This window comes from Mesoplodon densirostris, chromosome 7, assembly GCF_025265405.1.
Source record: "Mesoplodon densirostris isolate mMesDen1 chromosome 7, mMesDen1 primary haplotype, whole genome shotgun sequence".
In the NCBI taxonomy this organism is placed as follows: Eukaryota; Metazoa; Chordata; class Mammalia; order Artiodactyla; family Ziphiidae; genus Mesoplodon; species Mesoplodon densirostris.
This window is the reverse complement of record NC_082667.1, coordinates 73,733,106-73,750,744: the sequence shown is the minus strand read 5'-3', so window position 1 is coordinate 73,750,744 and position 17,639 is coordinate 73,733,106. Positions and strand designations below refer to the sequence as shown.

The window sequence follows — 17,639 nt, the reverse complement described above, 5'->3', positions numbered from 1 at the left end:
ACTTTTGTTAGGATCACAGTACAAGTTTCCCTGCCATCTTGGTTGTCTCAAGTGCAGCTTGAATTCCTGAGCCAGATCCTGCAATGTGGTGCTTTCCCTGTGAAGAAGGCCTTTGTATAGGGTCTCAGAAGACTACTTTCCTTAACACAACCTGCCAGCATCAATCCAGTGAGTTTAAAAAGCCACATGTAATAAAGTATTGGCTCCAAAGGATAGTTGATATGAGTTTAGGTTCTTAGCTCCCACCTAGGTTACAAACTGTCTGATAGTTCATGCCTGGGCCTGGATCAGAGCCAGTCTAAACTGTTGAAACCTTTTCCCCCTTCACAGCATGTACGTCTTCTGTCCCGTAAACAGTTCCAGCTGAGGGCATTAATGCAGAAAGCAAGAAAGACTGCCGGTCTCAGTGACCTCTACTGACTCCTCTGATACCAGCTGGAGACTGAGCTCTTCTAAAGCATTCTTTTCTTCTCTTCCTTTCTCTTATATCAGTAGGTGCCCAGAATAAGTTATTGCAGTTTATCATTCAAGTGTAAAATATTTTGAATCAATAATATATTTTCTGTTTTCTTTTGGTAAAGACTGGCTTTTATTAATGCACTTTCTATCCTCTGTAAACTCTTTTTGTGCTGAATGTTGGGACTGACTATGCTAAATAAAATTTGTTGCATAATTTTTCTCTTTTACTGAACATCTTTAGGAAAAATATATGAAACCTAAATAAGAAGCTCGGCTTCTAATTTAGCAAAGTATAATGTCCATCGTGAGTTGAAATTTAGCATTATTTATCCTCTAGCATATAAAGTGACTTCTATTCAATATGGGATATAATACCACACAAATCTAAATTTTCGAATATTTGAAATTGAGGGATTTGAGTGACTTTTTTTGTGAAAGGTCCTGGGTGGTACCCTCCTCCCAGTTCCTGCCTAGATGTGTTTCCTTTCCGGGCCTGACAGAACCGTAGCTGTTTTCATCAAGAAAGGAGCAGAGTGGCCAGCACCAAGCTGCACACCTGAGAACCTGTGTCAACTAGGCAAGGTGGCCTGGCCACAATTCAGGAGGAGGGGACAGTGTACACTGCCTCTCTGCACTCATTGTCATCTGAAGTCAGTCTTTCTGGTGGGTGATTCTGTAGTCAAGATGGTGGCCACCCATCCAATGATCTACATGTCCTATAAAGCTTATCTAGCAGAACAGAATTTTCTCTGTCAAAATGAGAGAGCTAGAAGGTTCATGAGGTTATAAAGAAATGAACATTCTAATGTAAGATGTTTTAAGGTATTCAGGGAGCCAGACAGCCTACTCTATACGTCTCCCAAGAGAAGAAAGACCAATTTGGTCTCACTCATCAGTGAAGAGTTTATATAGTTTAGATCTTTTCTTAAAAAATGAAAATCTACTTGTAAAAATTATCAGAATAGAAACTAGCAAGGTTTAATCTAGTGTTGGGTTTGAAGCTAACATTTAAATGAGTTATTTTTGTGTATACATTTACTTTTACATGGTAAAGGAAGTTACAGCTTTTTTATAGTATACAAATGAACATAGGTGTATTAGCCAGCCAGAATGAAATAATTAGCATACACTTGATGAAAAGAATCACGGTTTCTAAACACAATAAACACACATCATACACTGTTTTGGACCAAATGGCAACTACGTATATAATATACAAGGCGGGTACTGGTACATCAGAGGTACCAAAATACCTTATTTGATGCAGTGACTTAGGAATTATAAAAAATAAGTATCATCCAACATTTGGATGCTAAATAAAAGAGCTGAGGGGCTAAACAGAGAAGTCACTCTTCCCTCCTTTGTTCCGACTTTTAGGAATTTGAGTTTATTCAAAAGTTTGACGTATTTAATCCTGTAACTAACTACTATCTCTCTTTCGGTAACTTCAGAATGGTAGTTTTAAGCAACTTTAAAACTTGCGCTCCTTCTGAATTTCCCAGAGAGTTTCTGCACCCTTTTTCAGACGGGCCTCTTCTGCAGAGGTCAGCTTTACCTTTATGAGGTCTGTAATAACATTCTCTCCCAGGATACATGGAACACTAAGGTATATTCTTCATTTATTCAATAGTGGCCCTGAAAGTAAAGACTTAAAAATTATTCCTTTCTCTTTTCTTCTAACAAAGGTCTGCAATATAAAAAACAACAGTTGCTGGGTGAATTGAGTATTTAACAGAATTGTAGTATGAACTGTGGCAGAAAAAGATACAAGGAAAGAACAGTTTAAAACAGATGACTAGACATATTTATTGTTCACATTCATCTGCCATCTTCCCACATAGGCCCCAACCTCTTGCCATGTTTGCTGGGACCAACCCTCCTGTTCCTATCTCCTTGCCTCCAAACCTCTTCCTATCAGGGAACCACTTCAAAATTCCTATTACTTTATTCCCAGTGATTTAATTCCATTGTACTTTACCTTCTCCCATTCAAACTAGCAGAGGGATCTTACCCAGGCCCCAACTTCCCCCTGCCCGGGAGACCAACTGCTCATACTTTTGTGGTCAGTGCTTCTTTCTTAGGTCTCTTCACTGGACCTCACTGAAACTGCTAGAGAACAACTCAAAATGTGGCAAGACCTACCACAGTGGTTCCCAATGTTACTAGATATTTGTAGAGCTAGTTCACTCAGTTAAATAATAAAGATGCAATAAGACTTTTATCTAATAGAATGTGTAAGAAATACCACACTAGGCCAGGACAAAGGTCTACAAAGGTAGGCCTCTTCCTCCTCTACCACCATCCCTTTGTCTCTGTCTCTTCAGCAGCAGCAGCAAAGAACAGATTTTAGGAAGAGAGGTGCTTCCACAAGATCAACTTCAAAAATTTTTATCAATGCTCTTTTACCTCTATCTTATGTTGATATTAAATATTTTTTCAAACATAAACATCCTACCTTACTCATGGTGGAAACTGGATGCACTCCTAAGATTCTTCAGAATACTTTGTTAAATCAGCACAGGTAGGGCAGCACCCCATTTCTTTTTAATCACCTCACAGCCACTGTGGAGTTGGAAGAAATCATGAACATAAGTTAATTTTAGAAGACATACTTGTCTTTGAACATCCATATTGTGGCAGCCTGACAATGCCACAAATCTGAAATGTTTCCATCAATAATTTCTCCTAGGAATTTCTTATAGGAGTTGGTTATGTAAGGTAGGAAAACAGAGTTATGACGGTAAGTACAGAGATCCAGAAGTTAATGTGAAATCAATTTTACTATTAACTGTAAAGAATATATGGCAACAATTAGAAAAAATATATTGTCAGTTAACAAGTGAGTGCCTACTATATGGTAGATACTGGGTTAGGCTCAGCAGTGAGTGAGACAGACTTAGTCCCCAACTGCTTAAGAGTTTATAATGTGAATATGTTCACACCAAAATAAAAGTAGAAGTGCTAAGGAAAGAAAAGTCCGGCAGATACAACAACATATACTTAAAGGACCCAAGTCTCATCCCTCTGGCACAATTCAGGCTTACAGCTAACTTCCAAGGTACTGAAAATACAAAACATACTACCTGGCAACCACTACTTTGTGGACATTTTCCTACTGCTCAGGTCTTTATCAGTTCCTTTATCTGAGTTCAGAACCTTTGGAGAGACCAGAGCAGTGTTCACTCCACTCCACACAGGAACTAAGAAAAAGATACCCCCAAATCCATTCATTACATAGTATTATATAACAGGCGGTGGTGGTTTTTTTTTTAACCTTAGCAAAACTGTTACAATTGCCCTGAGTGGTTTACAACTAGGAACACTCAACAGAACTATCAAAAATTCAGATGTCTAGGCCCTACCCCAAATCAGCTAAATCAAAATCTTAAGGGATGGAGCCCACAATTCTATCGTCTTGGCAGAGATTCTCCAAACAAGAAAGTGACAGTTTTGAAATTTTCAACTATAAATTTTAAGTGTTAACTTTTATCACTTCAAGTCCTTTTCCATAGCCAGGGGTTTGTATTAGATTGATTTCAAGGGTTCTTAGCCAGAAGAAAGTAAGATAAAAAGGACTGCTATCATATTAGCACCCCTCCTCCTTTTCCCTTTATTTTCTCCAGTTAATAGGAAGAATTCATGTTACTTGAATTACAATACTGACCTTTCTGAACTAGAGTATCCCAAGTTAAATGTAAACTACATCTTGTTACTTCTGTGTTAAGAAAGCCTTATAATCTTAATTGTACATATATGTAGGATTGTAGTAACATTCTCATTTTTTTCAAACTTGTATTTCTGGTAAGTTATTTTATTATAAAAATGTGCTAAAAATTAAAACACTACTAAAAGGACCTAAAGTAGAACAAAAGTCCTTTCACCCAGGAGGTATTTTACTTTATGATTAAATATATGATCAATACAGTCTATATTTCAGAGAGTGTGCACAGCTCAGTGGTACTTTTAGGCTTACCACTTGAGTCTCTGTGCTCTCAAAGGACAAACCATGACAGCTTTCAGAGTGGACACCAAGCCTCTGCCCAGTCAAGAAATGGAAAGGGGCAGTGGCCAGATTACAGCCACTCCCGATAACTACAGTTTTGGGGAAATGCTCTTAACTTCCATGCTACAAAGTTAAGATACCCACTGAGAAGAAAAAATTCAAGTCAGAAAAAGTTCTCACTTTAACTGATAAACTTTTTACATTTATCTAAATTAAAACTAAGTCTGATGTTTCATTGTGGGGGAACAAAAACAGTTCTCTATCCAACTCCAGTTACACCATAGTTTCAACAATATCTACCCAATAGAAATAAATTATGAAAACCTTTTTTTGCTACTTTGTATAGACTTTTGTTCAGAAACACACATTCATTCATGCCATTAAAAAATTTAAACACAAATCAATATCCCTTATCAAGTCTTTGAAATAATTTTTCTCAGAGAATAATCCATTTAGAGCAAAAAGCTTAGTTAAGAGAAACAGAGAAACAAGTATACATGGAATATAACTGTCAGGCAAAACATAATCAGGCCTTAGTCCCACTAGGCAAGGGAAAAAAAATTGGCATAGTCTGATGTTTTGGGTATGTGAACTATTTTAAACATTATTTTATCAGAATTTTTTTCTTATTGAATTTAAAAAGTGGTAACTATTAGCCAGAAAGTGCAGATACTGTAATGGCAAACAAAAGAGAATTTCAAAAATAAAAAAGCATTACTAAGGATACACAGAGATACTACATAATATATGAAACAATCCAACAGTACATAATAATCCTGAACTTAGATGCAACTCGTTGAAATGGCCTCAAAGTACATTGGAAAAAAATCGGGAAATGCTAGGTGGATTTGAGTAACTACCTTTATCAGAAACTGACAGATCAGTAATAATTAAAAATTTGTAATTTAGTAAAACTAAACCAAATCAATAAGTGTGAATGGATATAGAAAGATCATCCAATTAAGTCCATTTCCGCCCCCCCAAATACATAAAGGAACATTTACAAAAACTGCATTAACTAGGTCACAAAGGAAGCCTTAACAGATTTCAAAGAGTGGATGTTAACCCGCATTTCTCTGATCTCAATTCAGCTACGTTAGAATCAACCGCAATATAACAAATTTTAAAATGTTTCAAAGCTAAAAGCATACTCTTAACTTGCTTAGTTAAAGAGAAAATAAAACTAGGAATTACAAAATATTTATACCTGAATGACAATAAAAGTGCCACAAAACAAAAGAAAAAGTGGTACTTACTGTTAAGTTTATATTCTTAAATGCATTTTTAAAAACAAGAAAGATCAAGGATAAAAGTTACTAACCATAAAGTAAAAGGAAGTTTTAAAAAATAAGCAGAAAGTAGTAAGATTAAAAACATCAGTATCAATAAAATAGAAAGTAATTCTTGGGGAGAGGAGGACTAATAAGTTAGAAGAACATCTAGCAAAATGAGGGCACAATGTCCCCAACAAATAATATTAGGAAACAGGAGAGGTAAGCACAAATATAGTAAAGGTTTAAAAAGTCATAAAATATGAAACACATGCCAGTATAAAACTTGGATGAAATGGACAGCTAGAAAAATTCCTAAAATGACTTAAGAAGAAATGGAAAATCTGAATAAACAAATTACATTAATGAACTTTTAACAAAAATCTAGCCCCTCACCCTTTCAACTGTTTTACAAACAAGTTATATCAAAATCTCAAGGAACAGTTTGTTCTTATGCAACCTATTTTATTAGATAACAGAAAAAGTTTTTTGGTGGGGATATAGTAAAACCTTGATATCGAAACTGAGCAAAGACCAGATAAAAAATAGTAAGCTCATATTATTTATTTACACAGATACACAAGTACTAAATAAAATATTAGCAAATATACTTAAGTGGGGTTTTTGAAAAATACTTCATGACCAAGTAAGTTTTACCCCAGAAATGCAAAGATGGTTCAATATCAGAAAGTCTATTAATATATTACACTATGTGAGATTTAAAGAAAAAGATCATTTGAATTGTACAACAACCTGATGAAATTCCAAATCCATTAGGGTTTAATAAAAGTAAAACTCAACAATCTAAGAAAAAAGGAAACTTAACCTAAAAAGGTATCTATCAAAAATCCAAAACCACAAATAATGAAGAAAAATTAGAAGTATTTTCATTACAGTCAGGAACAAGACAAGGATACACCCACTATCACTGTTTCTATTTAACATCTAACTGGAGATCCTCCTAGCCAATGCAATAGGACAGGAAAAAGATAAAGGTCTTAAGTATAGAAAAAAGGCCTTATTTGGAGATGGTAGGTCTGTCTAATAGAAAATGTCTGGTAATTTGTAAACTATAGAAACTAAAGATCAGAAAGAAAACAAGAAATAACAGAGGCTTGTGGGAGACCATTAAATACACCAACATGCGTTATAGTAGTCCCAGAAGAAGAGGAGAGAAAGGAGCAAACACATTCAAAGAAATAGTGGGTGAAACTTCCCAAATACAAAAAACATTAATCTGCACATTCAAGAAGTTTAAGGAACTCCAGGTAGGATATACTGAAAGGGATTCTTACTTAGACACACCATAGGTGAACTGTCAAAAGCCATAGAGAAAATATTGGAAATAGGAGAACAGACTCACTGCATACCAGAGAACCAAAATAAGTTAACAGCTAACTTCTAATCTGAAGCAATGGAGGCCAGAAGACAGTTGAATGACTTTCAAAGTGCTGGAAGAGAAACTCAACCAACAATACTATATGTAGCAAATCTATATTTCAAAAATGAAGGCAGAGGGCTTCCCAGGTGGCACAGTGGTTGAGAGTCCGCCTGCCGATGCAGGGGACACGGGTTCGTGCCCCGGTCCGGGAGGGTCCCACATGCCACGGAGTGGCTGGGCCCGTGAGCCATGGCCACTGGGCCTACGCGTTTGGAGCCTGTGCTCCGCAATGGGAGAGGCCACAACAGTGAGAGGCCCGCGTACAGCAAAAAAAAAAAAAAAAAAAAGAATAATAAAAAAAAAAGAAGGCAGAATAAAGACATTCCCAAATAAAGATTGAGAGAATTCACTACTAGCAGCCGACCTGCCTTACAACAGATACTGAAGAAGTTTCCTCAGGCTGAAAGGAAGTGATACCAGGCAGCAATTCATACCAACATGAAGAAAGGAGCACTGGTAATAGTGAAGTATAATTTATTTATATAAATGTTTGTGTGTGTGTGTGTATACATACATACACACACATACACCTACCTCTTATTTAAAACACAACTGCATAAGACTATATAAAATTTATTGTTGGGCCTACAAGATATATAGATAGAAGGTATTTGACAATAACAACCAGAAGAGGAAGGGAAAGATACTAGAGTAGAGCAAGGAAGTGACACCAGACAGTAACTCAAATCTAGACAAAGAAATGAATACCAAAAATGAAAAATAAGGTTAACATTAAAAAGTTCATATATTTCTGTCTTAGCTTCTACAAAAGACTTAAGATTATATAAAGTAATAATTATAACACTGTATTGTTGAATTTTTAATACATATAGACATATACAACAATAATAGCACAAAAGTGGGTGAGGGATTGATGCTACAATGGAGCAACGTTTCTATATTTTATTGGAATTAAGTGTGCAAAAATGTGAAGTACATCCAGGTACCTTAAGCTGATACTGTAACCCCAAGAGCAACCACTAAAAAAAAAACCCTCAAAAAACATAATTTAAAATTAATTAAATAATTAAAATGTTACTTTAGAAAATGCAAAAAAAGTCAGTAAAGGAGAAACCAAGGAACAAAAGGACACAAGACATAGAAACAGCAAAATGACAGGCGTAAATCCAAACATATCACAGTAACAGTTAATGTGAATAAACAGTCTATTCAAAAGGCAGAGATTTTCACACTGCATAAAATGAGATCTAACTCTATTGCTCTCTAGAAGAGACACACCTTTTTTTTTTTTTTTTTAGTACTATCTGTATTTTGGGGTCATTATCCTATTTTAAGACAATAATATTTGTCTTTCTCTGACTTCATGTAGTATGATCTTCTAGGTCCATCCATGTTGCTGCAAATGGCAATATTTCATTCTTTTTTAGGGCTGAGTAATATTCCATTGTATATATGTGCCATATCTTCTTAAACCATTCACTCAGTATGAGAATCTCTAGGTCCATCCATGTTGGCATTATTTCACTCTTTACTTCATACACACACACACACACACACACACACACACACACACACAACATCATCTTTATCCATTCATCTGCAGTGGACATTTAGGTTGTTTCCATGTCTTGGCTATTGTAAATAGTGCTGCTATGAACATAGGGGTGCATGCATCTTTTCAAATTATAGTTTTCTCTGGATATATGCCCAGGATTGGAATTGCTGGATCATATGGCAACTCTATTTTTAGTTTTTTGAGGAACCTCCATTCTGTTTTCCATAATGGCTGCACCAACTGACATCCCCATCAACAGTGTAGGAGGGTTCCCTTTTCTCCACACCCTTTCAGTGTGTTATCTGCAGACTTTTTAATAACAGCCATTCTGGCCGGTGTGAGGTGATATCTCATTGTCATTTTGATTTGCATTTCTCTGATGATTCATGATGTTGAGCATCTTTTCATGTGCCATATAAATTTTAGGATTATTTGTTCTAGTTCTATGAAAATAGTCATGGGTAATTTGACAGGGATCACATTATATCTGTAGCTTGCTTTGGGTAGTATGGCTATTTTAACAATATTAATTCTTCCAATCCAGAAGCATGGGATAGCTTTCCATTTCTTTGAATCATTTTTGATTTCCTCTATCAATGTTTTATGGTTTTCAGCATATAGGTCTTTCACTTCCTTGGTTTATTCCTAGGTGTTTTTTTTTTAATGTAATTTTAAACAGGATTTTTTTAACTTTCTCTGATATTTGATTGTTAGTGTAGAGAAATGTAACTGATTTCTGTATATTAACTTGTATCCTGCTACCTTGCTGAATTCATTTGTTAGTTCTAATAGTTTCTGTGTGGTCTTTATTATTCTCTACATAGAGTATCATGTCATCCGCAAATAGTGACAGTTTTACCTGTTCCCTTCCAATCTGCATACCTTTTATTTCTTTTTCTTGTCTGATTGCTGTGGCTGGGACTTCAATACTACATTGAATAGAAGTGCTGAGAGCGGGTTTCCCTGGTGGCTCAGTGGTGAAGAATCCACCTGCCAATGCAGGGGACACGGGTTTGAGCCCTGGCCTGGGAAGATCCCACATGCTGCAGAGCAACTAAGCCCGTGAGCCACAGCTACTGAGCCCATGAGCCACAACTACTGAGCCCATGTACAACAACTACTGAAACCTGTGCGCCTAGAGCCTGTGCTCTTCAACAAGAGAAGCCACTGCAATGAGTAGCCCACACACCACAATGAAGAGTAGCACCCACTTGCCGCAACTAGAGAAAGCCTGCGTGCAGCAACAAAGACCCAATGCAGTCATTAATTAATTAATTAATTGATTGATTAATTTTAAAAAAATACAGTAATTTGGCTGAATATCACAACCTAGATTTCTGAGCTCCAGATTCATAATCAGCTACCAGCTACCTGTTTGATATCTCCTGAGTATCTTTTCAGATATCTCAAATTTAACATGTCCCAATTGGAAATCTTGGTTTTTCTCCCCTAAACTCAACACTCCCTCCTACTTCCTTCACTGACTCCCACCTCCTTGAGAGCATCACAATCCAGGTAAATGGAACTACCATCCAATCAATCGCTCAAGGTAAAAATCCAGAAGTCATTTTTTACTCTTCCCTGTCCCTCACTGTACAAAATCTGTCAGTGGTCCTGCATGTTTTATTTCCAAAGTATATCTTAAATTTGTCCACTTTGTGCATGCACCAGTGAGGAGTCTAGTACAATCTTGGAGGGTTAGTCAATAAAGTATTGTGCTTTCACTTCAGCACCCTCAGCAATCTGGAAAACAGCGCAGATATGAAAGTCTTTAAAACTTGGATTTACACACTACGATTCAGCAAATTATCTTTTCATATATGCTAGTATTTAAAGAAATCTTCATTATGGTACACACACTGATTATGCAAAATACATGTTAAATTAACAAAACAGGAAGCGATTCTGGCTATATCAGTAGTTTAGAGTTTAATACCCATTATTTTTCTCTACCAAGTTACTAAACCCACCCTCACACACACAAAAAATTATTATTCACTGAACAGCCAAAATAAAGGTGACCTGGATTGGAAACAATAATCACTTTGCAGTGGAGACTGTGTTAGATAATACTGGAAATCATTAATTTAAACATGGACACATTTCTCTGGATTAAATCAAGGTATGTTTCTCTTTATCTGGCCTGCACCTGCTGTGATAATCACTATGTTGAGTTTGCAGTGACAAAGTAATCTGGGGAAAGATTTGAATAGAAAACATTATGGGAGAAAACATCTAAAATTTAAGTACACATTTCCTGTTCAGCTCAATCACCACACTTCTTACTAAAGAGTGAGCTCCCTCAGATCTTCTACTATGCCCACAGCACTCTTAATTTCAGGAAACTAGTACTAAATTTTCCTTGTACATTTGTTTTAAAAACCTCCTAACATACATACCTCTTGCACTTTATAGAATAAAAGGTCAAAATGTACATTGTTCTGGTAAATGAGAATGTTTACTTAGAGATAGATGTGGTATGAAAAGACCCTTGAACAGGGAGATATTGGTTCATTCATTTGTTCATACAATTACCTCCTGGGTGCCAAGTAAATAAAGTACAGTAGTTAAGAACTTAGGCTTCTGAGTCAAAACAAAGGGATCAAATCTTTACTCCATCCCTTTTATTTAACCTTGATGTGCAGGTGCATCATCTATGAAACATCATAGAATTGTGCTGAGGTTATTAAATAAAATAAAGTGCTTTAGCTCAGTGGCTGGCACAAAATGGGCAATCAATTAATGATTACTGTCATGATAATTACTATTACTGCTGCTCACAGGAACTCAGTCTGGTGCTGTAGGAAGCCCTGTAAACAAATTAAGTACAACCTAATGAAATCTGAACATGTTATGAGACTACAGGGTAGGGAGCAACCAACTTTATAACAATTGGGGAAGTCATGATATAAAGATATGATTTTCTTAGATATTTATTAATGTACTATTAGAATATTTATAGTATTTAGCTACGACAGTAACCTTTGCTGGAAATAATATTTAGGATTTTCATGAAAGGGCTGCCACGTTGCAGATCCACTGTCTCACCCATCAATTTGCCTTCATCAGCATCCACAAAGGCAAGTTCATCACTCAAGCCCTAAAAAGACATCAGTCAAGTGGGAGAGGGGGCATCTGGATTAACTGGAGAATGAAAGAAATTTCTTATACTGGCAATCTGTATCTACCTTATGAATTATCAGACTCAGGGAAGACGTACTGAATCTGTTCAACATTTCATCATGATATAAAAGTCCAAACTAGAAGAGATACAAGCTACAAGGAGGAAAGCTTCAGCTCACAATTAGGAAAACAAACAGAGAAGCCATTTAATAAACAGAACAGTCTCTGGAGGTAGTGAACACCTCTTCAATTTAAGCTGAGGCTGCACAATGATAAAGAAGGGATTCTGTAGAAGGAATTTCTCACCGGACTATGAGCTCCTAGAGAAGAGGAAATCATTCATTTTCACTCATCTGGTGCTTAGCATTAACCTGGCACATAGAAGCTCAATAAAAGTTTTTTGAATAAATAGGTTAAAATATAGGGCCCTTTCCAACTCTAAAATTTTATAGTTCTTTTATCAAGCAATGTTACATGCAAAAAGGAACCAGTACTATATATTTCTAGCATGCTACTTCATATGTAATAAAGGAGGAAAATTATATATTGTATTTGCAAAAGAAACTCTAGAGGATACAAAAGAAACTGACAAATGGTTTCCTAAAGTGGAATTTAGGGGAAAGATTGGATGGAAACAGGATGAAAGTGTGACTTCTCTATGTACATCTCTTTTTTTTTTAAACATCTTTATTGGAGTATAATTGCTTTACAATGGTGTGTTAGTTTCTGCTTTGTAACAAAGTGAATCAGCTATACATACTATGTATATCTTTTTATATTACTTTTATTTTTTAACCTTGTAAATGTATTACCTTTTGAAAAATAATGTTGTAAATAACTACATATTATCTTTATTATATATTATTAAAATCTTCACTGAAAAAACCAATGGCTTTGAGCTAGTACTTAGAAATAAATGATCAAGTATCCATAATTTAAGTAATGTCCAACGTATATTGTTGGATCTTCTTACTTTATTCTAATTAATGGAAATTCAAAGCCAAGCACTTCAAACTTGATTATAATTTACTAGCCTAGAAGTCTAAACTGTATCACAAGGAAAAGGTTGTTGCCTAATGAGATGCCAATGCTTTCTGGATACTCTAAATTATTTACAGAGATTATAGTAGCATGGAGCAGAATTACACTATTGACAAAATTACCTTTGTAAGATAGTTTTTAAAATGTTCTGTGTAGAAATGAGCACACCTAGCACTCAGATCTTGGGTTATAACATCATGCTCCAATAAAAGGAATCAGGGCTCCTTGGGGGGGGAAAAAAAGGCTGATTTACGACTGAAGCAGAAAATATATGACATGAAGAAGCTGAAAGATCTTATATGCCAGAAACTACAGAAGTGCTCAAACTAAACAAAAACCCTATGTTGATGGGGTACGTCAAAGGGACACAGTAGTCAACTGAACGAGCTCCCAATGGCCAAAGCTGGAATGACTTGAGAAACAAAATAAAGATGTGCTTAATTATAACCCCAAATATAAAATAAAATTCATGAGCCCATACTGATATTAGTAAATGACTGAATGAATGAATAAAAAGGAGAGAAAAGACAAATCTCCCATGCAGAAGAATCCCAAATAATTTATGAAGATACTTTACTCCCAAGGAGAGGGAACATAACTCCCCACGCCCTAAGTGTGGGCTGTACAGAGACTTCCTTCCAAAGAGCACAGCATGGAAAGACGGAAAAAAAAGTAATTTTACAGTAGCGAAACCTAACACTACCTCAGCAAGTGACTGAGGTCAACATCAACTGTAATAAATCATGTTGATAGTATGTTTTCTGGAAATGATGTGATGAAAATGCTACCTAACTTCTGTGTCTTCCTCCCCAAAATCCATTATTTCAGTCTCACCATGAGAAAACCCCAAATTCCAATAGAGGAGCATTCTACAAAATATCTGACCAGTACTCCTCAAAACTGCCAAAGTCATCAAAAACAAGGAAAGCCTCAGGAATTCCCTGGTGGCCCAGTGGTTAGCATTCAGTGCTTTCACTGCCAGGGCCTGGGTTCAACCCCTAGTTGGGGAACTATGATCCTGCAAGCTGCGTGGCCTGGCTGGGGAAACAAAAATACACAAGGAAAGCCTAAAAAAGAAATTGTCATGGTCTAGAGGAGTCAAAGGAGACATGAATGACTAAATGTAATGTGGTATCCTGGAAGGGATACTAAAACAGAAAAAGAACATTAGGTAAAAACTAAAGTATGGACTTTAGTTAATGACAATGTATCATGTATATATTATCTATATACACTTATCTATTCATATTCATGCAACTTGAAACAGTCTGTGGCTTTTTTCTCCTCTATAAAATAGATCTAATAATTACTTTTCAGGGCTGTTAGATAATGTATACAGAGCATATTGTTATTATAATCAATGTTGTAAACAAATGTGTTGGTTTTCATGTATGTGTATTCTTCTTAGCAATGAGGACACTGCTGACAAAGACATTATAGCTGGTAGGACAAAATGTGTCATGAGGAATTCATATGATTGCTGGAAGCAGCAGGTGACAGTACCTGATGCTCTCGGTGCCTTATGTCATTTAGACATGAAATCCAGGCCTAATCCTTTAAATCCAATAAATCATGCCAGGATTAAAGGCTACAGAAAGGTAGCTTGAAGAAATCTTATATTCCATTAATAAAAGCAAATCATAGCTAAAAGAGTTTATTATGATTTACCAAAACGTTATGGGTTCAGATCAGGGTAATATCTTTTTAGTCCTGTGTCTCTCCATTAAAAGTGGAAGCTAACTTTATAGCTACATCAATACTAAGAAAACTAAACACTAAAACTAACCTAACATGAATAAAGAAGGAAGGGAAATAAAAATAGAGACCAGGAAATGGGAGAGAGATTTTTAAAGGAAAACGATTATTGTATTTGTTACTAGTAGGACACCTACCACAACTGACAAGTTGCACACTCTTTTTCTGCCACCTATTTCTCCAGTTGTTTTACTTGTGAGCAGAGTTTCCTAGTCAAGCAAAGGGGGACCTCATAGTATCACCACATGAGTGAAAGTGAAATGTCAACATGCTTTCACATAGAGACGCTTCTAACACATAGGATACCATCCTAAGAACTAGAAAAAGCAGCCCCCTCTGGGTGGAACAATTAGAAAAGAGCACCTGTTCCTCTGGGTTAAGCCAGCAGGGGCTGGATAGGCCCCCATTCACCTCTTGAACTAGACACAACCTGCACAATGGTATGTGGTGGCCTTGCCTCCAACTAAGGAAAACTTGGTTAACCCAATGGCACAGAGCACATAACTTACTTTTTCTGGGGGGTGGGGGAAAAGGTAGATTTTTAATAACTGCTTTTATCACCAGGTTAAGTCATGCAGTTACAAAGTAGTTAGAAATTTCTGAAAGGATATTATTATTTTAAAAACTCATTCTTACATAAATAATATCTAGTACTTCATTGGGACACTACTGTTCAAAAGGTCCTGACCAAACAACTCCCAAACAAAACACAACCCTAGGCTGTTTCCAGCCCACTGGGAATGAAGCCATGCGCAGAAGATGAGGCCTGTAAAAGACGACACAAAGTCAGGGCGAGTCAGAGCCTTCGGTAATGCTCAGAGCCGCCAGCCAGACTCCAAAGACAGCTCAAGTGGTTTCTCCTGAGACACTCTACTTGAATTATTGTTCAATTAGTCAACACAACACATCTTCAAAAGAGAACAATTAACATGATAAGGAGATGACTGCATTCTTTGGGTTGTATGTCATAATTGTGGTTAGTAAATTCTGACAGTCTTAACAAAATAGCCTCCATCATTTGCAGGTATGAAATTCTCTACCAGGCTTTTTTTTTTTTTTTTTTTTTTTTTTTTGTGGTACGCGGGCCTCTCACTGTTGTGGCCTCTCCCACTGTGGAGCACAGGCTCCGGATGCGCAGGCTCAGCGGCCATGGCTCACGGGCCCAGCCGCTCCACGGCATGTGGGATCTTCCCGGACCGGGGCACGAACCCGTGTCCCCTGCATCGGCAGGCGGACTCTCAACCACTGCGCCACCAGGGAAGCCCTCCACCAGGCTTTTTATTTTTGCTGGATGACAAAATGCGATTGATAAGCTATAAATGATACTGTTTTATGTTATAAAAATACTTTTTTCATTTATTATATTTACAGGCATTCACTGCTTGAGTCAAGGTTAGGCTTGTTAAGTGATTAAAGGCAACTTTATTACAGCAGCATGTATTTATTTTATTCTAAAAGAATAAAATGCATAAAGAGAAAGTTTGTTTGTAACCTGTCAAAAATTGAGCTATTTTGCTGATGTAAAATACCAGTAACTCACTTGAGGACCATGCTACCTTCTGAAAATGCCATATACCTGCTTCTTACATGTGTCAAAGCACTTGATAGACTTGTCCAGAGCTGAAGCGGCAAGCTACTGACTGCTCTTGAACAACAGGTGCTTCCCTGGGGCTACAGCTGACTGTGCTGGGAAGCAGCTGGATCAAGGCAGCACAGGCAGATGGAAAAAAACTTTTTATTTAAAGGCAAAATGCCCAAATGGCTCTCTGGCATAGCTAATTTCTACTATCCCGTATTCGCTTATACATGATCCCCTAACCTGAATTTTTTTCTTCTTAAGGGGCTGATTTGGATTAAATTGTTGAGAATGTGTATAACTTACTTTTAATAAGATGCACAGGCCATAGCAACTGATCCACTTCCTTACTGGGATGAATGGCCTCTTCTGAAACGAAAATCTTAAAAGTCACGCTTGACGGTCGCCATCTTGAGGAAAAACTGCAAAGCCACAAAGCCTCTTCCGATTGATCTGGAATTGGTCTGTAGTGAAAGGGGGCATATAGAGAACTCCTGGGCCCCGGTGGGTAAGGAGGCGCTGCAGACACACAGGGAACGACAATGACCAGCAAAGCAGCTGGATTATTTCTGGCCAGCAGCCCAGCATCCAGGAGGCAAACCAAGGGGAGGAGGAGGAAGGTGGGTACAGTGAAGAGGGGTTGAGAGGGCGTGAAGGAAGGAAAAGGGTCTGCTCCACCAAAAATGAGACCAACCACCGGTAAAGTTATTTCAGCCTTTGCCCTGAAGCCTCTGCTCTTCCTTCCCTCCGCCCCCCGCGCCCCCATTCTTCTCCTCCCCCAGCTCTTAGCTCCAGGACCGAGCCCAGGGTCCAAGAGCCCACAGTCCCCAGGCTTGGCCTAGGACGTCCAGGCGCGCGGTACTTCTGGCCACCCTCACACGGGTGAAGGGCCGGCCGCCCCTCAGCGGGATGCGTGCCGCCTGCAGGGGACACAGAGTCAACGCCAGGCAAAAAGCATACACTCCGGGACTTCCCTGGTGGCGCAGTGGTTGAGAGTCCGCCTGCCGATGCAGGGGACGCGAGTTCGTGCCCCGGTCTGGGAGGGTCCTGCATGCCGCGGAGCGGCTGGGCCCGTGAGCCACGGCCGCCGAGCCTGCGCGTCCGGAGCCTGTGCTCCGCAACGGGAGAGGCCGCAACAGTGAGAGGCCCGCGTACCGCAAAAAAAAAAAAAAAAAAAAGCATACACTCCGGCGGCGCCCACTCTCTCGCTAGCCCGCAGCGCTCCCGCGGCCCAGCTCATGGCCACCCGAGGAAGAGGAAGAAAATGGAGGAAAGCGGAGGGAAAGGAAAGCTGGTTGAAGCTCAGAGGAGGAAAACCTTTAGCTACTGAGGCTGCGTAAGGCGGCGCCCAGCCCGTGCGGACCAGGTGCAGGCGCGAGGCCAGGAGGCGAGCTCTGAGGCACTGCGCCTGCGCCTGCTCTCTGTTGCAGGTTGAGGTTCCTGTGGCTGGCGGG

At 38.1% G+C, this 17,639-nt stretch overlaps 1 protein-coding gene and 1 pseudogene across 1 annotated transcript in view; one reads left to right on the top strand and one right to left on the bottom strand.

The window, feature by feature from the left end:
* TSG101 (tumor susceptibility 101) overlaps window positions 1-661 on the top strand; it is a 50,755-nt gene extending 50,094 nt beyond the window's left edge. The window contains exon 10 of the mRNA XM_060104272.1: window positions 331-661. Coding sequence (XP_059960255.1) covers window positions 331-420 — 90 coding nt within the window. The 3' untranslated portion in view covers window positions 421-661. The remainder of the gene's footprint in view (window positions 1-330) is intronic.
* A 1,269-nt stretch (window positions 662-1,930) lies between these two features.
* Window positions 1,931-17,425, bottom strand: LOC132494197 (L-lactate dehydrogenase A-like 6A; annotated as a pseudogene).
* Window positions 17,426-17,639: the final 214 nt, after the last annotated feature.